Source organism: Candida theae (assembly GCF_024610275.1).
Source record: "Candida theae strain CBS 12239 chromosome Unknown scaffold15, whole genome shotgun sequence".
In the NCBI taxonomy this organism is placed as follows: Eukaryota; Fungi; Ascomycota; class Pichiomycetes; order Serinales; family Debaryomycetaceae; genus Lodderomyces; species Lodderomyces theae.
In genome coordinates, this window is record NW_026261353.1 from 110,786 (window position 1) to 134,348 (window position 23,563).

A 23,563-nucleotide genomic window follows, 5' to 3' on the forward strand; every position below is an offset into this window, starting at 1 on the left:
AAAAAAAAAAAAAAAAAAAAAAAAAAAAAAAAAAAAAAAAAAAAAAAAAAAAAAAAAAAAAAAAAAAAAAAAAAAAAAAAAAAAAAAAAAAAAAAAAAAAAAAAAAAAAAAAAAAAAAAAAAAAAAAAAAAAAAAAAAAAAAAAAAAAAAAAAAAAAAAAAAAAAAAAAAAAAAAAAAAAAAAAAAAAAAAAAAAAAAAAAAAAAAAAAAAAAAAAAAAAAAAAAAAAAAAAAAAAAAAAAAAAAAAAAAAAAAAAAAAAAAAAAAAAAAAAAAAAAAAAAAAAAAAAAAAAAAAAAAAAAAAAAAAAAAAAAAAAAAAAAAAAAAAAAAAAAAAAAAAAAAAAAAAAAAAAAAAAAAAAAAAAAAAAAAAAAAAAAAAAAAAAAAAAAAAAAAAAAAAAAAAAAAAAAAAAAAAAAAAAAAAAAAAAAAAAAAAAAAAAAAAAAAAAAAAAAAAAAAAAAAAAAAAAAAAAAAAAAAAAAAAAAAAAAAAAAAAAAAAAAAAAAAAAAAAAAAAAAAAAAAAAAAAAAAAAATAAAATAAAAAAAAATAAAATAAAATAAAATAAAATAAAATAAAATGTAATGAAAAATTTCTCTTTGTATGAGGATTAACAGCATCGTATCCTAAAATTGTCAACATGAAGAGGGATGGAGATCAACATCTAAACGGTCATGTCAAGAGATCAAAACTAGACTCAGAACAAGAAACAGAAGATGACGAAACTCATTTCGAGGAGGAAGATGACATCATTTTAGAATCGGATCACTCTGTGGCTCCAAGCCCAGCGCCGGTCTTTGACATCGCGGTGACCAACAGTAACCAGTGGCAAGAGACTATCAAAAAAGTAGTCAACTCGGTTGTTTCGGTCCAGTTTTCACACGTTGCACCATTTGACACTGAAACTGCCATCGTCAGTGAGGCAACAGGATTTGTTGTGGATGCAGAAAGAGGGTTGATCTTGACAAATAGACACGTGGTGGGTCCTGGCCCATTCACAGGATACGTTGTCTTTGACAATCATGAATCGACCGAGGTGAAGCCAATATATAGAGATCCTATCCATGATTTCGGATTTTTACAATTTGACACAAAGGAGGTAAAGTATTTGAAGTTGACACAACTTGATTTGGAACCGACGTTAGCAAAAGTTGGCACAGAAATTAGGGTAGTTGGTAATGACAACGGAGAGAAGCTTTCGATACTTGCTGGTATCATATCCAGAATAGATAGGAATGCTCCTGATTATGGAGCATTAACGTATAACGATTTCAACACGGAGTATATACAAGCAGCAGCTTCAGCAACGGGAGGGTCATCTGGATCGCCGGTGGTTAATGAGGATGGGAAATGTGTTGCTTTACAAGCTGGTGGCTCTACCGAAGCGTCAACTGATTTTTTCTTACCAGTGAATAGACCAAAGAGAGCACTTCAATGTATACAGGAAGGCACACCAATCACGAGAGGAGACATACAAGTTGAATGGGAATTGACGCCCTTTAATGAGTGCTCGAGGTTTGGTTTGACAGCAGAGGCAGAAGCACTTGCAAGAAAGACATTTCCGGATAAAATTGGATTATTGGTGGCTGAGTTGGTATTGCCAGAGGGCCCAGCTGATGGGTTCATCAAGGAAGGAGACACGTTAATATCAATAAATGGAGAGTACATATCAACATTCATTAGGGTTGATGAAATACTAGACGAGAACGTTGGTAAGGAGTTGGAATTTGTTGTGCAACGAAGTGGAGTCGAATTAAAACAACACATCAAAGTTGGGGACTTGCATGCAATCACACCCAATAGGTATGTACAGGTGTCTGGTGCGTCATTTAACGATCTCTCATATCAGGTTGCCAGATGCTATTGTTTGCCAGTGAGAGGATTATACGTGAATGATGGAGCCGGCTCATTTGAATTCTCCAATCAAGATCCATTTGGATATTTGGTGGAGACCATCGATGATAAACCTGTTGCCAACTTGGACGAATTTGTTGAGTTGATGAAACAATTACCCGATTGTTCAAGAGTGCCTGTTACTTATCGTCATGTTTCTGATATGAATGCTGAATACGTTCAAACTATATATATTGACAGGCACTGGTACACTTCATTCAAGATGGCCACTAGAAATGACACGACAGGGTTGTGGGATTTTGTGTCGTTGCAAGACAAGCCACTACCTCCAATTGCACCTACTCCTCAAGATGCAAAGTACGTTGACATACCATTCAATGACCCAAGCAAGGATGAAATTTCCAAGTTGGTTCGGTCATTCGTTCAGATTAGGACACTATGCCCTAGTGGTGTGGACTCACATCCATTTAAAAAAGACATCTGCTACGGTGTAGTCGTTGACGCTGAAAATGGATACGTTTTGACGTCGAGGCGGTTTGTTCCACATTACATGTGCGATATCTTTGTTGTATTTGCGGAATCGATTGATGTTGCCGGGAAAGTGGTGTTTTTACATCCGCATTTGAACTATGCCATAATCAAGTACGATCCAAGTTTAATATTAGCTGATGTGCAAACACCAAGGTTCTCGGATACTCCACTAAAGCGAGGTGACGATGTGTCATTTGTGGGTTACAACTACAACTTGAGATTAGTCACGGACGATGTGAAGGTCAGTTCAATTGCATCTTTGAATGTGACTGCAAATAGCATGGCACCACGTTATAGAGGTACAAACTTGGAATGTATTTTACTAGACAGTAAAATCAGTCAAGAATGTGGAACTGGTATCTTGGTTGATGGGGATGGAACAATGCGCGCATTTTGGTTGTCCTATTTGGGGGAGTCGAACGACGTGTCGTACAAGATGGGATTGGATGTCACCGACGTGAAGGATGTTGTCGACCTGCTCAAGAGAAATGAGGTACCTATTGGTTTGAGAATGTTGAGTGCTGAATTTGCCTCTATAACTGTCTTTCAAGGTAGAACTCGTGGTGTACCTCAAACGTGGATCAGCAAGTTTGAAGAGGGAGCCGAAGACCTGATTCGGTTTTTGTCGGTTGATAGAATAGCTGCAGCGAGTTTGACAGATAAGCCCAATCCATTGAAAGTTGGGGATATAATTCTTTCCGTGAATGATAAGTTGGTAAGAAGTTTGAGAGACTTTTCGCCCATGTATGACAATGAGTATCTCAAGTTCAAAATCATTCGCCAAAAGAAGGAGATTGACCTTACAGTTCCTACCATCGAGACTTCCAGCTTGGATACATCGCATGTTGTGTTTTGGTCCGGAGCTTTGTTGCAAAAGCCACATTACGGAGTTAGACAGCTCATGACAAAGATCCCCTCTGAGGTGTTTGTTACTGACAAGAGTTCATGTGGTCCTGCACATCAATATGGAATTGTGCCGGTTAGTTTTATAACCCATGTCAATGATCAAGAGACTAAGGACTTGACAACATTTATAAACGTGGTGAAAAGCATTCCCGATAAAACATACATCAAGCTTAGAGTTGTGTCGTTTGACAATATCCCCGCCGCAATTTCATTAAAAACGGACTACCACTACTTTCCTACAACCGAACTCATTAGGGATATTAGAACAAGTGAGTGGGAAACCAGAAAACACGAACAAATTGAGTCATCAGATTGATGCACTATATATATATATATATGTACAAGATTTTTTATAGACTAGGCATGCGGATACATTTTCTTCAAGTACCCACCTTCTTTCTTAACCGTGGTCATTCCTCTCAAATGTTTCAATGATGGAGCACTAAATCTACCCAAACCGTGATTCAAACCGGCATGTTTCCTTTTCAATCCGGATGTTCGTTTGATTAGCCTACTTGTTATTGCTTTATGCGACTTCATTTTGGTTCTGATCTGTAGCAAGTTGGGATTTATGCAGTTGTTAAAGAATGTAGTTCTGAAAGTGATGTTCTGTATAAGGTTCAACATGGTGCCGGATGGAGCTGTAGAAGGTGCAGGGTCTTGTGGTCCTTTGCTGTGAAAAATTTTTGATCAAACAAATCTTTGTGATAGCTACAATAATGCTACCATATGATTTACACCGACAATGTTATCTATCAATTTAATCATCTAAAACAGTCTATACAGTATCAAAGTACCACTAGTCAACAATGTAAACCCTACCTTCGAATGGCGTCAAGGCTTCCTCGTCAAAGTCGTCTTTGTCTTTGTCTATGTTGATGTTGATCAACTTGTAATCACCATCTACCAACTTGTTGAACTTTGCCGATTCTTTAGAAAAGTTGAGAACAACGTACGCCTTTGGGTAGTCGGAATTAGGTAAGCTTTTGATATAGGTAAACACTTGTTCGTTATCAAAGTCCAAGATCTTGAATGATCCATAAATCAAGAGATCCTTGTACTCTTTTCTCAACTTTAATGACTTTTTCCAAAAGTTCAATAACGAGTCTGGGTCATTGAGTTGCTTGGCGACGTTTATATCCTTGTAATTTGTATTAACTCTAGTCCAAGGTTCATATTCCGAAAACCCTGCATATTCAGAATCATCCCATTGCATTGGCGATCTAGCATTATCTCTAGCTAATAAGTTGATCACATCCATGAGCTTCCTCTCCTTGTCTGCAAAGTCAGGGTCAGACCCGTATTTCTCCTTAAAGTCGTTGTAGTAGTTGATTGTGTTTATGTCCTTGTAGTCCTCAATTGGCCATTCTCTTGGCAAGTTGGTCATCCCAATTTCTTGTCCTTGGTAAATAAACAAGGTTCCCGTCAACGTAGTTTGCAAAAGAGCCAACAACTTACCACTCTTTGTTTCGTATTTCTTGTCACCAAATCTGGTAATGGATCTTGGCTGGTCGTGATTTTCAATAAACACTGTTGACCAAGCATCAGTGCCAATTGTGAAATCACACTGATTTTGAACAGCTTGCTTGAAATCTTTCAAGTCAAAGCCTTTATATCTAAATCTATCATTCTTGTCTGAACCAACATCAACAGTGTCAAACAAAAAGATCATATTCATTTCTCTTTCAGAAGCACTGACATATTTCAAAGCTTGCTCTTTGGAGCAATGTCCCACCTCGCCTACAGTCATCACATCATACTTGGACGTAACCTTTTGGAACATTTCCTTGTGGAACTCGTGAATTCTTGGACCACTCGAAGTATACTTGTCACTTGGCTGGTAGTACTGATCCTTGTACACAACTGGTGCATCAAGGAATCTTTGATCCTTGGAATATAAGCAGGCGGTATCAATTCTGAAACCGTCGACTCCACGGTCAAACCAGAATTTCAAAGCCGTATCATAAATGGCATTTCTAGTCTCTTCGTTTTCCCAGTTCAAGTCCGGTTGAGTGCTGGCGAATAGCCTCAAGTAGTACTCACCAGTAGTCTCATCCCATTCCCAAGCAGACCCAGAAAAGTACGACAACCAGTTGTTTGGTGGCAATCTGTTTCCCTTTTCGTCGTATCTTGGCTTCTTCCAAATATACCAGTCCCTCTTTGGATTATCTAAAGATGATCTAGACTCCTTGAACCATTGATGTTCCGATGAAGTGTGATTAATAACCAAATCAGCAATGATCTTGATACCACGCTTGTGACAACCGTCAATCAACTGTTGCATGTCTTCCATTGAACCATACCTGTGGTAGATGTTTTGATAGTCACTAATATCATAGCCCATATCATCTTGAGGAGAATCGTACTGGGGACTGAGCCAAATGATGTCAACAAAATCCTTCAAGTAGTCCAACTTGGAAATGATTCCAGGAATGTCACCACAAGCACCATCGAATGTTTTGTCGTCCCCCGTGTATCTCCCTTTTATGCCCTTGGCGAACGTGGCTGGGTAGATTTGATAAACTGTAGCGTCTTTCCACCAAGTGTAGTCAATAGTCATTGTGAAAATGTTGTCCAATAGATTAAAATGAGCACGCTGTTGAATGAGGTTAAAATTTTTGCCTTGACAAGTGTATCCTTTTATTATAACCTTGCAGTATTTTTGAAGTATGCTCTTAAACTGGAGTTCGATAGTTTTGAAATCTCATTCGGAAGCAAGGAGTGGTAGAGGACAACACATTGTATTGATTGAAATTACAAAACATGAGGGTGAAATGTTTATTCGAGTGGGCAGCTTTTTCTTGTTTCGTGAGGAGATAAGCCAAAAGTCTAAAAGAAAAAAAAATAGTCATTTCATTAGACTTTGCATTACTCGCAAGATTTTCTATTCAGTTGTGTGGTTGAGTTCTCAAATGCTCGGAATATTGTCGCACCATATGTCGGATTAATTAAAATAAAATTTCTTTTTCTTTTGTGGGGTAAAGGCGTAGTCATAGTTTACAAAAAGAAATCCTACTCAACAGCAACAGCATCAGCAATATTAGCACCTTATGCTGTCTTTTACTTTTCTTTTTTTTTTTTTATAATCTCCCCACTCAGTTGGTACAGATTGACTCTCAGTCAAGTGCCGAACAAGTGAAAGAGCTGAGATCTTTGTTTTGTTGGGCTGGATTGCCTAGCTCCAAAACTTTAATTCTTCCTCTTTCATGAGGGGTACTTTTGCTGTCGGTACAGAGTTTGTGGTGGGCTACTGTTTCAAGGTAAAACCTAACGTCACCTAGATGAAATTTTCACCTGAAAGCAACTTGCATAACTTCTCCTACGCGAAACTGACCCACTTTGCTTTTGTAAGTAACTTGTAAGCATTTTCAATCTATGGAGTGCTTACATATAAACAGGCAAGACTTTTTTGCATGACATGTGGGCACAACAAAGAAACCTGTTACAGCCACTAGCCTGTGCAATTTCTAACTAGGTGCTCTCTTGCCCAGTTTTTTGAAAAACTACTCCGGTACGCAGTCTTCAAGTCTAACTGGTGAATGAAATTGCGTCACAAAACCTTGTGACCATGACCCTAAAATTTACCAAGCTTAAAGGAAAGTCAAATTTGTCCTTAAAGGAAGATGTACTAAAAGAGCCAATATAAGGGACGGCGTCGAGGGCGTTGTTACACGAGGCGTTACCTTATCTTCGTTTGTAATGGATACCATTGTTGCAACATGATGTCTCCCCCCGCAATGTTGCACTCGCAAGGATTACTATACGCCATGTCGTCATATTTTTACGATCTATCGTGTTCTTACAAACCTATTGTTCAAAACCAGGCCGACTAAAAAATAGATAACATTATACGATGATGCATTGTCTTGTCAAATATCAAAATGGCGGGGTAAAATAGAAAGATGTCTTTAGTCACTAGCAACAATAGAGTATTGTGACAAAGCAAACGTTTACTTTGAAATTCTCCGAGCTTTTGTCCAGAATTTCTGCGAGAAAAGAATAACCGCGTGCCAGGCGGCCTAGGGCAAGCTTTAAATTTAAGCCTCTAAGCATATACGTTTCTATTGTGTAGTACAAAGACTCGAAGCAAGGTTGTCTTGAGGCAGCAAATTATTTTATTATTCTTGACTGCGAAAAAGAGACTTAAATTCAAGCTTGCCTTCATCTCATCTACAAGCTCTAAACCATTCTCCCTCCCCTCACTGCCACTTGAGTAGCTTACTGGTTTAACCCCCAGTGCATTCTTCCGATCTTTAGGGATGTGGTGCAAGAGACGAATGCTAAGCTAAAAAAAAAAAAAAACAATAAAAAAAATTTTTTTTTTGCAGGTTCGGCTGGCTTACTTTTAGCTTCCTTGTCAGTGAGGGGAGGGGGGGGTAGCATTTTAAGGTTTCTTGTACCTTTTGTTGAGACTTTCTTTGAAATTGACTCCAGAAGGGAAAATAAGTTTATCAAAAATATCTGCAAAATACTTAACCCCCAAGGAGGTATAAATACCCCAGTCTAATCTCCTCGATATGAGACCGTTCCAGTAGATTTCAATACAACAACTGACAACTCCAAGATGAATGACTCCGACGACGCTGTATATGAAATCAAGGGCGATGACAAGGTGATCCGTGCTGCTCTGGTCTCAAGCTACGACGATAAATCAACTGCCGCTGCCACCACCACAACTAATGCCGAAGTTGATGATTACATCTCCAAGTTCTTGGTTATGTCAGAAGACGCACGAGCAGATGACCACAGAGAGAAACATATGACGTTGAAGGAGGGTGTAAAGACTTTCCCCAAGGCTATTGCGTGGTCATTGATCTTATCTACTGCTTTGATTATGGAAGGTTACGACACAAACTTGTTGACCAGTTTTTATGCTTATCCGGGATTCAGAAAGAAATTCGGTGATTATTTCGAGGACATCAATGACTACCAAATTCCAGCAAGATGGCAAACTGGTTTGTCAATGGGCTATCAATGTGGTCAGTTGATTGGTTTGTGGATGGCAAGTGTGTACGCCGACAAGGTTGGGTACAGGAAAACATTGATGCCGGCGTTGGCCATTTCTGTTGGATTAATTTTCATTCAATTCTTTGCACCTAATCGTGAAGTGTTGCTTTTGTCGTATATTTTATTGGGTATCAATTGGGGGTCGTATCAAACTATTACCGTGACTTATGCGTCGGAGATTGCACCAGCGAGTTTGAGAGTGTATCTAACAACCTATGTCAATGTGTGTTGGGTTTTTGGTCAGTTGATTTCGGCTGGTGTTATCAAGGGCATTTCAAACATGAGTGACCCTCATGCTTATCGTATTGCTTATGCTATTCAATGGGTGTGGCCAATTCCCATCTTGATTGGGGTGTTTTTGGCTCCAGAATCACCATACTTTCTCGTAAGGAAAGGAAGGCTTCAAGAAGCCAAACACGCGTTGGCGAGGTTGTTGACAACAAACTCCTACTTACCAGAAAAGGGCTTAGTTGTCGACAGTATGGTCACCAAAATTCAATTGATTGTTAGAGAAGAAGATGCTACTAATGAAGGAGCAACCTTCAAGGAATGCTTCACTGGCAAAAATTTCAGAAGAACGAGAATTTCGGCAATGACATGGTTATTTCAAAACATTACTGGTTCGGCATTGATGGGGTACTCAACCTACTTTTATGAGCAAGCTGGTTTAGATCTTTCAAATGCATTCACATTTTCAATTATCCAGTATTGTTTGGGTATTATTGGTACGTTTGGGTCTTGGTTCTTGTCACAAAAATTGGGAAGATTCCCCATCTTTTTTGGCGGATTGTGCGGTCAAGTTGTTCTTCTTTTGATAACGGGTGGGTTGGGAACTTCTTCATCTAAAGGTGCCAGTTGGGGTGTTGGTTCAATGTTGTTGGTTTATACATTTGTTTATGACTTGACTGTTGGACCAATGTGTTATTGTATCGTTCCAGAAATGCCATCGGCAAAATTGAGACAAAAGACAGTCATGTTGTCAAGATTCCTTTACAATGTGGCGGGTATTATTGTTGGTATTCTTACAAGTTATATGTTGAATCCCACACAATGGAATTGGAAAGCCAAGACTGGGTTCTTTTGGGCAGGGTTTGCTATTTTAGCTGCAATTTGGACCTGGTTTGAATTACCGGAAACCAAGAATAGAACTTTTGCTGAATTGGATAAATTGTTTGAGCAAGGTGTGCCTGCAAGAAAATTCAAACACATCGTACCAAAGACTTTTGATGCTGGCGAAATGATGGAAAAATTGGGTAACAATGGTATTAAGAGTATCATTAACGAAAGAGAGCATATTGAGTATGCCGATGACGAATCGAAATAAGTGTCTTTTCAAATTCAGTTCTTAAATAAACTTTGCAATAAAAGTGTCGGGTGGAGGAAGAGGTATTAGGTACCCAATGTTGATTCAAGATACACTTTCCGAACCTGAATCGTGTGTCAGCAATTAGTAGTGAAGGCGTGGCTCTTCTCATCTATATAGCTCTACATTCGTAATTGACACAAGTGTGATTAATTTGATAATTGTCTACATATTCATTAAATACTACTTTGAAATACAACTAACCACCTACAAAGCATCCATTGTGTAGTCATACTCAATACCAGGAGTTACACTAGCGATGAACTTGAGGAAAACAACCAAATATTGATCAACTCTAATCCCTTCAGCCTCTGATTCTATATCTTCAATCGATAAATTCAGCAAATCTTCCTCGACTGGTTTCTCTTTCTTTCTTCTCGATTGATGGCTCATAAGAACCTTCATCACGGAGGAATGCTTACAAGGGTGTATCGAGATCGACGTAGTGTTGGAGGCAACTGGTAGGTTTTCAATAGTGACAGTCTTGTCTTTATAATCGGAATTTATATCCTCATACATTTGCTTGGGCAATAGTGGGATACCATTGGAATCAAAACCAACGAGATACATTTTGGGCACTCGATACGAGGTCGAGTATGTTATGTATAGGTCATACTTTCTGAGCTTATGATTTGAGTCATACACTATGTCCAAATCGTCGAAATCTTGATCCAATTCATCAGCCTCTTCGGCATCATTGTCTATTAAATCATCAATGTCGCCAATTTCCTCCTTGGTGTTGTTAAACTGGGTCTGTCCACTTGCCTTTCCCGTAGACTTGTTTGACTTGATCAAGCCATACTCCTCATCGTCTTCGGTTACTTCCTTAGGTCCATCTTCGCCATCCTCGTTGCCAGCAGTACTCACAACAACCTCCTCATCGTCATCTTCCAATTCTCCTTCAAAGTTGGAAGCTCTCACATGGCTGGGAACATGTTTGGTAACCAATACTTGCTTGTCAGCTGGCAAAAACAGCTTTTGTAGATTCTTGGGACATGTGCCCCATTGCCATGTGGGGAACTTGTACACTAGATAATCGCCGGCTTTTACAAATTCTTCTGGACTAATCTCTCCCGTGGTGAGGAAATTCGAGTTGTGATTGATTGGAGTGAGGTATTCACGAAGGGATGATAGCTTAGATCTGATCATTGTAAGGATGGGATTTTGGTTTGTAAGGATGACGTTGCTCAAGCAAGGCAGCATTTTTTTTTTTTTTTGTTTTCCATTTTTCCCCCCTGTGCTTATCTCTGTCTCTAAGGTTGGGTTTTGTGTGATGCGAGTCATCCAAAGTGTGGCACTAGATTTACTGTTTTACATCAGTACGTTACTGGAACCTATAGCAGACCATGGCAACATTTCAATTGGGGAGTAGAAGGGCTTGTTTTTTTTTTGGGGGGGTCAATTTTGGCAGCAAAATCATATATTGAGTGTGTTGTGGAGCTTTCTCAACATTTGCTTGAAAATTGAAGCAAAGATCGACCAGCAGCCATACGTCCCCAAAATTAATTTTAAGACCCTTGCAGATTCCCTTGATGATCTAAGAGTATATTGAGGCAATTAACTCAAGCTTCTTTAACAAGGTTATGAACAGTATGGACACAAGAGCAGAATGGCTAGACTGTTCTTTTCTTACCTCTCGCGCAGTGACAGAGAGAACGTCTGCACAGCCTTTGATGCTGCATTAGTGGTTTTCAACTGCAGATCCTTTGACCCAATTCAGTGTTGCAAATTGGTTTGTGAGAATGTAAACAAATCGGAATAGACACCAAAATCTTATAACTACACAAAGCTGCTCATACCGCGTCAGGAGAGCTCACTCAGAGCAACTACAGGGAAGCTGCCAGAGCAAGCTCAATCACATTCCATTCACTACTTGTTTGCTATCCTTTTTTGGTTTGACATCTAAGCTGCCCACCATAATCATCTTATGTCCATCGTCACTTCAGTCCGTCGCGAAAGACATTATTATATTTTTTGTATCACCAAATTGCGACTCTACGCGTTTCTTTTTCTTCTTTTGTTGTCATTTTGCGTCATCATCTGTCTGGCCCATTTCGTAATTTGCGTAATTTGCGTAATATGTGTCTCAGGTAAATCTGTAGACTTTGTATGAAGCTATGGTATGTCAACAAAGGGACAGAGGATCACGAGACAGTGGACGCTAACCGAAACGCACTCAGTAATGTAGGTACATTACCTTTATCGTCAACATAGCAGATGCTTGGAGCTGCTTGAACAACCCAACACTGCCTCTGAAGAGCATACGTTTTCCTCTCGATATTTTTTCCTGGTGTTTGATGAAGGAATCATTCAGCTTATTTGTTTGTTTGTTTGTTTGTCAATTGGCCACATCGAGTGCCTTCTCTCGAAACGGAAAGAGAAACAATGGTGTTCAAGGCAGGAACGCTAAAAAGAAGGGAAGTGCGGTGAACCTGTCCTCTTCTCCGTCCTCCTGTCTCTATGAGGTAGTTTGTTTGTGCTTCGCCTATGCGTTGTTGTTTATTTTGATCGAGTCCCAATTGAGTAAACCAAACAAATACACAAACACACCAAACACCAAAAAAAAAAATAAAAATAAAAACAAACCAAGATATTACCAACATGTCTTTGCACACGCAAGATGTAAACCCTCCAGCACCAAACTTAGTTTCAACTCAACAACACTAAAGCTATATATTAACACAATAAGCGTTGTTTACGTTAATATTTGTTTTCCCAAGTCCTCAAGCTTTGGAAATAGAAGTTGACTCGATTGAATCTACACTTTTCACCCTTCTTTTCCAGACAAGTGCCAGCAACTCCTTAAACCCTCCCCGTCTTTTTCACATCGACAGGGATACAAAAAACGCACCACCAAACACACTTGGCCCATTGGTGAAAAATAACAACAACAACAACAAAAGACACGCTCAAAACAAATACATCATGTCAATTATAACCAACAGAATGGCGTTGTCAACCATTGGGGATGGTCAATTGAACTCCAACCAGTCTTTAAACTGCTCAACACCGCTATCCAACAAGCAAAGATCCAAGTTGCATCAAAACACAGACGATTTCAAGCTCAAGCGTATCCTCACACCTAGTAAACACAAAAGAAGGTTTCCTGATATGGTAACCAAGTCATTTTCAATTGAAAAATCAGGCACGTACTACACCAAAAGCAGCAATGTCAGAACACCAGCATTGAAATCAACCAGCTTTGCCGAGTACAACACGTCCGACACTTCACCCACTTTGCATTTAAAATCTTCATCATCTGCATTTAAAAACGACAAAGCAGGCTTAGCTGCTACAAAGTTGAAGTTGCGATTACAGCTTGCCCTTTACAAAGTGCAACAAAACAAAGCAACGACAACCACTACCACCACCACTACCAGGGACAACAATACAAAAAGTGACAACTTGAACCCAATTTTGAGTCCTTCTCAATCCAAGAAAGGAACTCCCACTGCATCTCCAAATTACGAAACAAAAGCTAAATCTATGTCATCATTACCCACACCACCCGAGCCCAAGACGTACTACGCCAAATCGATCAATGTCAACTTACAATCAATATCAAAGCCATCCTCATCCATCACTACGTCCTTGTCAACAGTTGCTCAAAGCAAGACCAAAAAAAGAGACCAAAAATTGAAACTATTCCAAATCAAGAAAAACAGCATCCATTACTCAGAAACTCAAAAGAAGTTGCCATTGATTCGCGAAAAGCCAAATGTCAAGTCTACACCCAGTTTCAACATTTTTTGTCCCACATTCAGCATAAACGGTTCAATGAACTTGTCCTCAATTAGTGTACCTTCAGTAGCAAACAATGCCACCACTGCGTTACCAGCAATCACTGTAAATCGCAAACCTGACACTCAATTGCCCCCAATTAACAATATTTTGAAAACCCCAATAAAACGCGCTAGTCTCTCGAGGTCATTGAGGTTTCAACAATCGTTCAACAATGCAGCGCCTACCGTCATGGCCTCAAGAATGCCTACAACTGTGGATGACACCATTGACGAAGATAACGATATGACAATGTTGCAAAATACCACCATCCACAACAGTACCATTGATCAGTCAACCATAATTAGCAAGGATAACGACGAAACCAAAATCCAGGACGACGAAGATGACTCTGACAACGACGAACAGGAAGAAGAGAAAAAGACAGTTTTAACATCATCACCTTTCCATAACAATTTGGGGACCCCTAACAGCTTCAGTGTGGCCAAATCATTATTACAATTGGGTGGCCACAGAATGTAAAAGAGGCCCACCAGAACCAAAAAAGTTAACTCTAAACACTTTCATTTCATAACGTTGTAACAATCTATCCACTTTATAGTTAAATACAGTCTTTATACAATTCTTTAATACTTTGAATTTCCTGCATTTTTTTTTTTTTGCAACATCCAGTTTCAGGTAGCGCCGTTCAAAATTTTCCATTCAATAAATTCTTGATCATATCTTTGGCAGTGAAATACGTTGTCAAGTAAAAAGTATGGAAATCCAATGTCGAGCTCACTGTGTCCAAGAATCCAAAGGGCAACATTGCCGGGATCCAACCTTGTGCCAATTCCAAAGCGTAGGCTCCACCTGGCATAGCATATTGTTTAACATGGCCCTTGGGCAAATGATGTTGATCGCCAGGTTTGTAGATTTCTGGTTCCAAGTGACCGGGATAAGCTGCTCTTTGTTCGCCACTCAATATAGTAAAGTAATCGTCAGCAAAATGGACTCCAGTATGGCCCTCGGTTCCAACCGCTGTGCCGAAAAAGATCAAGTATTCCGATATCGAGGCATGCAAGATGATCATTTGTCCCATGGCCCCACCGGCATTATTGTAAACCCAATCGTCAAAATTCAAGTCATTAATGAGACCTGGGTACTCTTGCTGGATTCTTGGAGTCAAATCAATCATAATGGCAGTGGCATTCCCATCAGGATGGTTTTTTAATACATCCTGGACAAGATTTTGTAACACCACTTTGTCAAATTTATAGTTTGTTGGAAGCCAAGTGTAGAACAAGTGATTGAATAAGGCATAAAGGGCGATTGGAATCAACCCATAGAATAGTACCTTCATATCTGAAGTGTTTAGAAAAGAAGATGTGGAAGAAAAAGAAAAAGAAAAAGAAAAAGAAAAAGAAAAAGAAAAAATCATTTCTGACGCGAGAAATAAACGAACTTCCGGAACGAAAATCGGTACAGTGCATCAATATGTCTACAATATTGGTCACCACAGGTGCCACTGTCACATTTAGACAGTTGATTGAAACAGTGGTTTGTTCCAAATTTATTAACTCTTTGATAGATTTGGGAGTATCGAGGCTATTCATACAATACGGCAACGAAGTAAAGGGATCACAACATATAAGTCGTCAATTCTTTCAAAATCAATTAAAAAAGAGCAAGATCGTGGAGGAGTTTGGGTTCACAGTGGAAAGCAATGCTACTACAGACACAATGAGGATAACGGGGACTGGTCTTGAAGTAACTGCATTCCCATTCTCACCTCAAATACAAGACTACATTCAACAAGCTGACATTGTTATATCTCACGCAGGAACTGGCTCGATTATTGACACATTGCGCAGTCAAAAGAAGTTGATAGTTGTGGTGAATGACCAGTTGATGGATAATCACCAGGAAGAAATTGCCGACGAGTTTGTTAAATTGAAGTATTGCGTAAAATACAATTTCAATGATGATTTTGCCAGAGCTCTAACGGCAGTGCTAAAGCAGGAATTTGAAAAGTTTCAAGAAAATGATGGCAGCATTTTGCAGAGCATAATTGCAGAGGAATTGGGGTGATGGAGTGATGGAGTGAAGGGGAGGTGGGTGTGTGCTATCAAGACAAAGTGGAACGGATAAGGAGTTGACAACGCATGTTGAATTGTGCGGGAAGTCGAAACGATGGAAGGTACAAAGTGAATGATGCTATTGAAAAAGAGTTTTGTCAATCATCCCGACTCTGGTCTTAGAAAGGACCTAAAGCCCAGCAATTGGAACTGAGTGCCGCCATCACTAGCTTCAAATACAAAAATAAAGCAACCGATACCACAGAATACATCACAAATTGTACTAAAAAAGTTGAAACTAAGCATACTGCACATCGACAAATACAGAACAGCGCTCAAGTCGAGCAATACATCGTCAGTCGGTCTAACAATTTGTTGCGTTTTATAATGTAATGATCACAAAGATATCAAAAGAAAAGCGCAACTCTACGTAGAGTGAGTGTCCTATAAAGGGACAACGCTCAAGAACAACGAGAAGCGCACGAGTTACTAGAGTGCGGTTCAAGTATAAAAAGAACAAATACTATTCTCTACAACGAAAGTATGTAGAAGCAACAAATCACACATCTAACACGTCTGAATCTCCACTTAGTCGTACTTGGAGTACTCCTTTGAAAATTGTCTAACAGTCTTTTCCTTACCGACCTTTGTAATTTCGTCTTCATCTTCCTTGTCCAACTCAAAATCGAAAACCTCCAACACGTCATTGATTCTCTCTTCTCAAGATCATTCACTAAAATGCGTTCTTCACGAACGTCCTCTACGAGAAAAGATTGGCACGTAGTAGCCAACATTCCATAGAACACACACACACACACACTGTGATGCAAATGCGCGTATGCTAACGATTTAAAAGAGTACAAAGATAAAAAAAAAAAAAAAAAAAGGGAAACTGACTTCGCCTCTGTCATTAAAAACGAGATGCATGGAGTAGTTGCGTGCTGCTGAGTTGATCAGTATTACACAGCAGTAGCTTCTCCTACTGCTTAATGGTGAGTTTTACTCTCCTTTGACTTGTCGTAAATCACATAACAGCGTTATACTTCACTGACTAGCTTCTAAAAATTAAAGAGGAAGAGAGAGAGAGAGCGAGAGAAAATAATTGCACCAAAGGATTTTTCGATTTGTAAATCTCATTTCACAAATTTCACTTATCGTTTTTCACACATAGATAGAGAGGTTTTACTACAAATTAGGCATCGGCAACACCATCGCTGCATACCAAAGGGGACATACATGTTCCACTTTCACCACAGAATAACTCTTGTCAAAGAAAATTAGATGGAGAGGAAATTCACAATCACACCAAACTTTGTCATCTCGCAGGCAGAGGATACAGAGGTGGATGCGGACGAGAGCCACCCTCGTCTTGTAGCGCAAAGTACCCAAGAATCTGTCTCATATGATGAAGAGTTTGATCCAAATAAATCATACACAAGGAGCCCTCATAGAACGAGTCCACAAGTGCCTCCTACCAATAGTGAAAACCCGTTCCAAACAACTGTACGCATACCCCGTCGCAAACTGCTGCACACTTCAACTTTTTCAAACAGCAATCCGTTTCGTGGCGAAAGGTTTACTACAACTCAGGATGAGAGAGGGCAAAAAAATCTTGGCGATTTCTTCCAACATTCACCAATCATTCAGGGTTCACTAGATGACAACGATCTCAAAGATTTACGAGAAGGGTTGAAATCGGCATTGGGTACAAGTAACGAAAATGCAAAATGGTTCCCTGTAGCGACTCCGTCAAAGGAGGAACCTCCAAAGTTTCCCCCAAAGAAGCCAGAAGACAATGCAAGTGCAGATGCCAACTACACAACAAGCATACCCCTTCAAGATTTCAGTCTACTACAAGCGTCCCGTTCTGGAGAAGGAAATGTATCTAGTCATCCACCATCACCATTTACCAATTACAGCAGCAACACATCACCCACCAAGGGCCCGGAGCCCAATATGGACTATCTAGAAACTGGCCGTTTCAACCAGAACCTACAACCCAAGGAGCTGCCAGCCCATTCATCATCTAAATTTACTGACGCAATTGCAAGAATATCGAATCGTGTTGCCGGCACGGGTGACAAAAGAGACGACCAATCTGATAACGATCAACTTACACCGGTAAAATCGCGCGCTAGCTCACATATCAAAACTCCAGTCAAAGAATATCCATCATTTTTCGAAACAGGGGAGCCTTTCTCTCAGTCAAGCCCAGGAAAAGAGTCGAAAAAACTACCGGAGTTTACCATCACCACCGATAAAGAAGATTCAGCACATAACAAGACTACAATTTCCCATGGATTAGGTGTCTATTTGCATAGTTCGAGTGATTTGAATTTAGCAGAAAGTGCTCTGGTGCAGGACGCCACCTCTCAGGGATCCCTTCTTCATCAAAAACCTCCTTCAATCCAAACGAGTCAAATGGACGGATCAATAAAGTCTCGTAAGCAAGTGCTATTTGGAAAATCGCTTGGAATTTTCTCGCCCACCTCCAAAATAAGACGAATGTGCCATATTGTTTTGAGAAACCAGTTAACAACGCTATTCTTGTTGCTCATTTTGGTGCTTCAAGTGGTGCTTTTGAGCTACCGTCAATGGAATCCACATGAGTTGGGTGGCTACTATCTTTCTGGATACAACTGGGCAGATTACTTATTGATCTTAATCAATGTGATCTACACTGTGGAAATTGCAGCACAAGTGATTGCATATGGTCTCGTTAACGACAGCGCTGTGTTTGAGGAGTTGGGAATAGAACACCCACCTGACCTCTTTGACTATACAGGTTTGCAACTACGTCGTGCCACATTCTTCATCAAAAGGTTTATCCATCCGTACAAGTTCAAAAGGGAGGCCAAGAGAGCCGAAAAGACAAAACGCGAAATGCAAGAACAAAATGATGATTCCAGCGGCGACGACGACCAACCTAATTACAGAAACCCTGGCGTGAGTGGTGAACGAGAGCTTTCTTTTGAAAGACTTTTAGATTCAACAACATCAATAGACTACAACTTGCAAAACAAATACGAATTCAACCTGTTTCATGACGATGGCGACGATAGTGGTGCAGAAACACATCGAACTGGGACAGCACCAGATGGCTACAAGTTGAAATCAACAAACACGTTTTTCAAAGGTATGGAGAAAAGGAAACTTGATCCGCAAGTAAAGAGAGCGTTTCTTCGGAAAAGTTGGCAGAGACTTGATTTTATATCACTGATTTGCTTTTGGGTTTCCCTTTTGTTATCCATTAACCGGTACGACGCCAAACACCATATAATGCTTTTTAGGGCCTTGAGTTGTTTAAGGATTTTGAGGTTGTGCAACTTGACAGCAGGTACAAACACCATCCTTACAGCTTGTAAGATTGCGTTACCACAGCTCATTGATGTTTCCATCTTTATCTCCTTCTTTTGGTTGTTCTTTGGCATAATTGGGGTTCAATCGTTCAAGTCGTCGCTCACGCGACATTGTGTGTGGACAAATCCAGATGATCCTACTGACACTTTTGTCAATTCTGACCTGTATTGTGGCTCATTCATTGGTTTGGATGGTCTGAAGCGATCTTACTTGTCACGTGATGGGTTACCCTCTGGTGTGATCAAAGGTTTCCGCTGTCCCAAGTATTCCCAATGTATATCCGGTGATAACCCATACAATGGCACAATAAGTTTTGATAACATATTGCAATCATTGCAAATGGTCTTTGTTGTAATGAGTGCAAACACATTCACCGATATCATGTACCACACTATGGACACTGATAATATGGCTGCGTGCATATTCTTTATCGCTTGTATCTTTGTGATGACTGTGTGGCTACTCAACGTTTTCATTGCCGTTATTGTTGCCTCTTTTAATGTTACCAGAATGGAGGCTGCTGTTCAACAAAAGACTCAAGGAGCTTCAGGCTGGAAATTTCTAAAAAAATACAATGAAGAAGGCAAAGACTATGATCAGCGAGTCAAGGAGTTGGAGCTGAGAAATCGATTTCTTAAACTCTACCGCAAGTTTGAGGTTGTCTTTGTCATCATTATTGCTGTCGATTTGTTTGTTCAATGTTTCCGATCTCACGGCATGTCAGACCATCGCCGCCACTTGCTTTACCGGTTTGAAGTAAGTTTCACTGCTGTTTTCTTGGCCGAGATAGTTTCCAGATTCATACTCCATTTCCCTCAATGGCGGTTATTTTTCCTTTCCAAGAGAAACCTGTTTGATCTTTTTTTGGCAATAATCACTGTTGTCATCATCATAGATCCTGTAAAGGACAAGTTAGGCCAAGCGTACTACTGGCTCACTGTGTTTCAGCTAATGCGGTTCTATAGAGTGGTGTTGGCTACTTCAATAACGAGGAATTTGTGGCTCAAAATTATGAAAAACATTCGAATCATATTCGATTTGGCATTGTTTTACTTTATTTTGTTGTACTTGGTCAGCATCATTTTGGCAAGGTACTTTGAAGGTACTATCCCCCAAGATGCTCTTGATGACGTTGACTGGCCCATGAACACCTTGCCTTCGTCGTTTATTTCGTTATACATCATCACGTCGACTGAGAACTGGACTGAAATTATGTACTCGTTGCAGCAGTATGCGCACACCACTTCTTCAAGATCATTTGGGTCTATTTTCTTGGTTATGTGGTTTATTTTGTCCAATATGATTATATTAAACATTTTCATTGCCGTTATTTCAAACACCTTGCAGGTGTCCGAAGAGGGCAAAAGAAAGCGTCAGCTTTTGCAATTTATTGAAGTTATGACACGAAAATTGCAAAGAGTTCAAGAGGAGTCTGGTTTGTTGAAGAAAGTCAAGGCAAAGTTGTTTAAGCGGAATGGGGCCCATGACGAAATGGAAAAAGCGGTGGTCAACCTATTACTTAGTGGAACTGCAGTGCAAGAATTTTTGAATCGTGATTCAAATGGTGATACAGATGAAGAAGTAGAGGAGGAAGACGACGCAAACGACCTGATGAGGACTTTACCCTCAAACAAATGGAAAAGGTGGTTGCATATCAATGCAGCACGAGTGGCCAATACTTTTAGCAACCCTTTCCATTTCACAAAGCAAAAGAAGAAACCAAAGTTTAAACTTGAAACTTTCAATCCATCGTCATTTGCAAACAACATCATCAAGGAAAGAAATGCATTGCTTAATCAGCAGAGTAAGTTTTTGGAAGCTAACCCAAGGTACAACTATGTGTTTTACATTATTGGCCCCAGACACAAGTTGAGACGATTATGCCAAAGAATGGTGAAAAGTAGTCATGGTGATAGAATCGACGGTGTTGCACCCTATAGACCAGTATCTGAAAGTATTGTGGTTTTCACTTTTTTCGCAACTGTTGCCTTGGTGGTTCTTGCATGTTACATGACGCCCATTTTCAGGATGGAAAATCACAGTGCCGGTTGGATCTTTTGGTCCGAATATGTGTTTGCATTGATATTCACCGTTGAGTTTATTATCAAAGTCGTGGCTGATGGGTTAATATTCACACCCAATGCATATTGCCGATCGTCCTGGAACTTGATCGATTTGATTGTATTGATCTCATTGTGGATTGAATCGATTGCGTATCTTCGAAACGATGGTAATTTGTCACGAATCGTGAGGGGTTTGAAGGCTTTGAGAGCATTGAGGCTTTTGACCATTAGCGAGACGGCCAAGTCCAATTTTCACAACACAATGATTGCCGGGTTTGGGAAAATCATCAACGCGGCAATCATTTCTCTTTGTTTGTTGTTTCCTTTTTCTATTTGGGGGTTGAATATCTTCAATGGCCGGTTGGGATACTGCATCGATGAGGAGTCGCCAGAGAGTGCATGCGTCAATGAATACCAGAATGAAGTGTTTAATTGGAATATTGTCAGTCCCAACGTATACACCAACCCACAATTGGAGTTCAACAGATTTGTGACGTCATTTGCAACATTGTACGAAATTGTATCGTTTGAAGGTTGGATTGATTTGTTGGCGAATGTGATGAAGAGTACAGGAGTGGGCACAGTTCCTGAAAAGAATGCGTCCCCATTCAATGGGTTTTTCGTTGTTTTGTTCAATTTTATCAGTACCATTTTTATCTTGACATTGTTCATTTCAGTTATTATCAGCAACTATTCAAGAACCACAGGAAGAGCATATATGACCACCGATCAAATCTCATGGTATCAGATTAAGAAAATCTTGGTGCAGGTTCGTCCATCCAAACGGAAAGATTATCATCAATTGTCAGCGTTTAGGAGATTTTGTTATAAAATGACGGTTGAGAGAAACCCCATTTGGCACAGAATCTTGAACTTCTTTTTGGCATTCCATGCATTGGCTTTGCTCCTTGAATGTTTCCCATCGTCATATGGTCTCAACGTTTTCAGAACTGTGATCTACACTATTGCGTCGATATTATTTATGGTAAATGCAGTCATGTTGGCAATAGCGCAAGGATTGAAAACGTATTTGCGCTACAGATGGAACATTTTCAACTTGTTTGTATCTTGCGGAGCAGTCTTGACAACCATCATCGCGTACCCAGTAGATGACAACTCCCCATTCATGAACTTCAATAAGTTATTCCTTGTTGCAATTTTGTTATTCATCATTCCTAGAAGCAATCGATTGAGTCAATTGTTGCGGTTTGCGTCAGCGTCGTTGCCAGTGTTGATCTCCTTGTTGTATACTTGGATCATTGTGTTTTTGGTGTTTGCAATTGCCATGAATCAAATTTTCGGATTGACTCGTATTGGGCCCAATGGGAGTGGCAATATAAACTTGCGATCGGTTCCCAAGACCTTGATTTTGCTATTCAGATGCAGTTTTGGTGAAGGTTGGAATTATATCATGCATGACTATACCGTGTCGTCACCATTTTGCTCATCAGATGGTAAATCAGATCGAAATGATTGTGGTAGCAAACAATATGCGTACATTTTATTTATTGCTTGGAATTTGATATCAATGTACATTTTCCTCAATATGTTCATATCATTAATTTTGGACAGTTTTGATTACATTAACCAAAAAACCGATTACAGTGAATTGATTCAACGTGAAGAGATTCGAAAGTTTAAGCGAGCTTGGCAGAAATTCGACCCACAGGGAAGTGGATACATCAAGCCAATTGACTTGCCTAAATTGCTACATTCGTTGGAAGGAGCCCTTTCATTTCGGTCGTATAGTGGTGAATTGGAGATCAAGAAGCTTTGTCGGAGATGGATCAAGAGAAACAATCCGAATGATCCTTACGATGTCACGGTTGATTATGACGGCATTGCTGAAACAATGAGTCGAATGGATATGCCAAAGATTAGAGAGCGAAGAAAAGCATTTGACATGTTTATTGAAGAGGCGTTGTTGACAATGGAAATCAATAATGATCCTGGAATTTCCTTCACCCGAATCATCTTGCAAATACCACTATACACGACATTTGATACTGGGAAATGTTTTAATCTTATCGACTACTTGGAGCGTCAATTGTTGGTGAGCAAAGTTGTCAAGAAAATCCACACAAGAAGAGTCTATGAGATCATTGCGGCGTATGCATGTAGATGGAAGTATCTCAAGAACAAGAGGATGGGTATACGCGATAGCAATATTGCTTTTGACACGAGGTTACGAAGGGCAAGTTACTTGGCAAATGAGGAGTTGCTGATCAATAACGAATTTCCTCGAGATAAAGTCCCCGATGAAAAGTCTGATCCGAGTGGTTCAGAGCCTGATAATGACGATGGTGATGGCGATGGTGATGTTGATAGCCAACACCCACTTGGACAAAGTTCCATGGGCTTTGCCGAACCAGGAATCTCAAGCGGTGTCTATTATCCAAACTCACCAATCTTCCACACGTCAAGTCAAATGCGGTCGCCATCTCCAACAAGGTCGAAATCCAAAAGACCAAACCTATCAATCAACATCCCCCGCAATAACTTGGAGGAGGTTAGGTTGGTTGATGATGATATCACGTTTTCACCATTTGGTGATAACGCTGCAGCTGCCTACGATGACGAGAGGGACTCGTGGGATGAAATGATTGAAACGTCCAAGTGGAGAGATACCTTAGGGAATTTGACAAGCAAATTCAAAAAGAATTGATGAATTCTACATGTTACA

The 23,563-nt window shown here is 39.7% G+C and overlaps 8 protein-coding genes across 8 annotated transcripts; 5 read left to right on the plus strand and 3 right to left on the minus strand. All coding sequences in view use genetic code 12, as the record gives it.

The window, feature by feature from the left end:
* Positions 1 to 638: 638 nt before the first annotated feature.
* On the plus strand, positions 639 to 3,605 carry NMA111 (Nma111p; the record flags this gene model as incomplete). Its single annotated transcript, XM_051755102.1, has 1 exon — positions 639 to 3,605. The coding sequence occupies one exon, from the start codon at positions 639 to 641 to the stop codon at positions 3,603 to 3,605; it is 2,967 nt and encodes a 988-aa protein (XP_051610880.1).
* A 41-nt stretch (positions 3,606 to 3,646) lies between these two features.
* Positions 3,647 to 5,849, minus strand: KGF57_000616 (uncharacterized protein; the record flags this gene model as incomplete). Its single annotated transcript, XM_051755103.1, has 2 exons — positions 3,647 to 3,957; positions 4,112 to 5,849. 2 exons carry the CDS (start codon positions 5,847 to 5,849, stop codon positions 3,647 to 3,649), a joined length of 2,049 nt encoding a protein of 682 aa, XP_051610881.1.
* A 2,004-nt stretch (positions 5,850 to 7,853) lies between these two features.
* Positions 7,854 to 9,620, plus strand: MAL31 (maltose permease; the record flags this gene model as incomplete). Its single annotated transcript, XM_051755104.1, has 1 exon — positions 7,854 to 9,620. One exon carries the CDS (start codon positions 7,854 to 7,856, stop codon positions 9,618 to 9,620), a length of 1,767 nt encoding a protein of 588 aa, XP_051610882.1.
* A 246-nt stretch (positions 9,621 to 9,866) lies between these two features.
* KGF57_000618 (uncharacterized protein) lies at positions 9,867 to 10,808 on the minus strand (the record flags this gene model as incomplete). Its single annotated transcript, XM_051755105.1, has 1 exon — positions 9,867 to 10,808. One exon carries the CDS (start codon positions 10,806 to 10,808, stop codon positions 9,867 to 9,869), a length of 942 nt encoding a protein of 313 aa, XP_051610883.1.
* A 1,776-nt stretch (positions 10,809 to 12,584) lies between these two features.
* On the plus strand, positions 12,585 to 13,922 carry NRM1 (Nrm1p; the record flags this gene model as incomplete). Its single annotated transcript, XM_051755106.1, has 1 exon — positions 12,585 to 13,922. One exon carries the CDS (start codon positions 12,585 to 12,587, stop codon positions 13,920 to 13,922), a length of 1,338 nt encoding a protein of 445 aa, XP_051610884.1.
* A 166-nt stretch (positions 13,923 to 14,088) lies between these two features.
* Positions 14,089 to 14,742, minus strand: KGF57_000620 (ERG2 family protein; the record flags this gene model as incomplete). Its single annotated transcript, XM_051755108.1, has 1 exon — positions 14,089 to 14,742. One exon carries the CDS (start codon positions 14,740 to 14,742, stop codon positions 14,089 to 14,091), a length of 654 nt encoding a protein of 217 aa, XP_051610885.1.
* A 134-nt stretch (positions 14,743 to 14,876) lies between these two features.
* Positions 14,877 to 15,470, plus strand: KGF57_000621 (N-acetylglucosaminyldiphosphodolichol N-acetylglucosaminyltransferase catalytic subunit; the record flags this gene model as incomplete). Its single annotated transcript, XM_051755109.1, has 1 exon — positions 14,877 to 15,470. The coding sequence occupies one exon, from the start codon at positions 14,877 to 14,879 to the stop codon at positions 15,468 to 15,470; it is 594 nt and encodes a 197-aa protein (XP_051610886.1).
* A 1,268-nt stretch (positions 15,471 to 16,738) lies between these two features.
* Positions 16,739 to 23,545, plus strand: CCH1 (Cch1p; the record flags this gene model as incomplete). Its single annotated transcript, XM_051755110.1, has 1 exon — positions 16,739 to 23,545. The coding sequence occupies one exon, from the start codon at positions 16,739 to 16,741 to the stop codon at positions 23,543 to 23,545; it is 6,807 nt and encodes a 2,268-aa protein (XP_051610887.1).
* Positions 23,546 to 23,563: the final 18 nt, after the last annotated feature.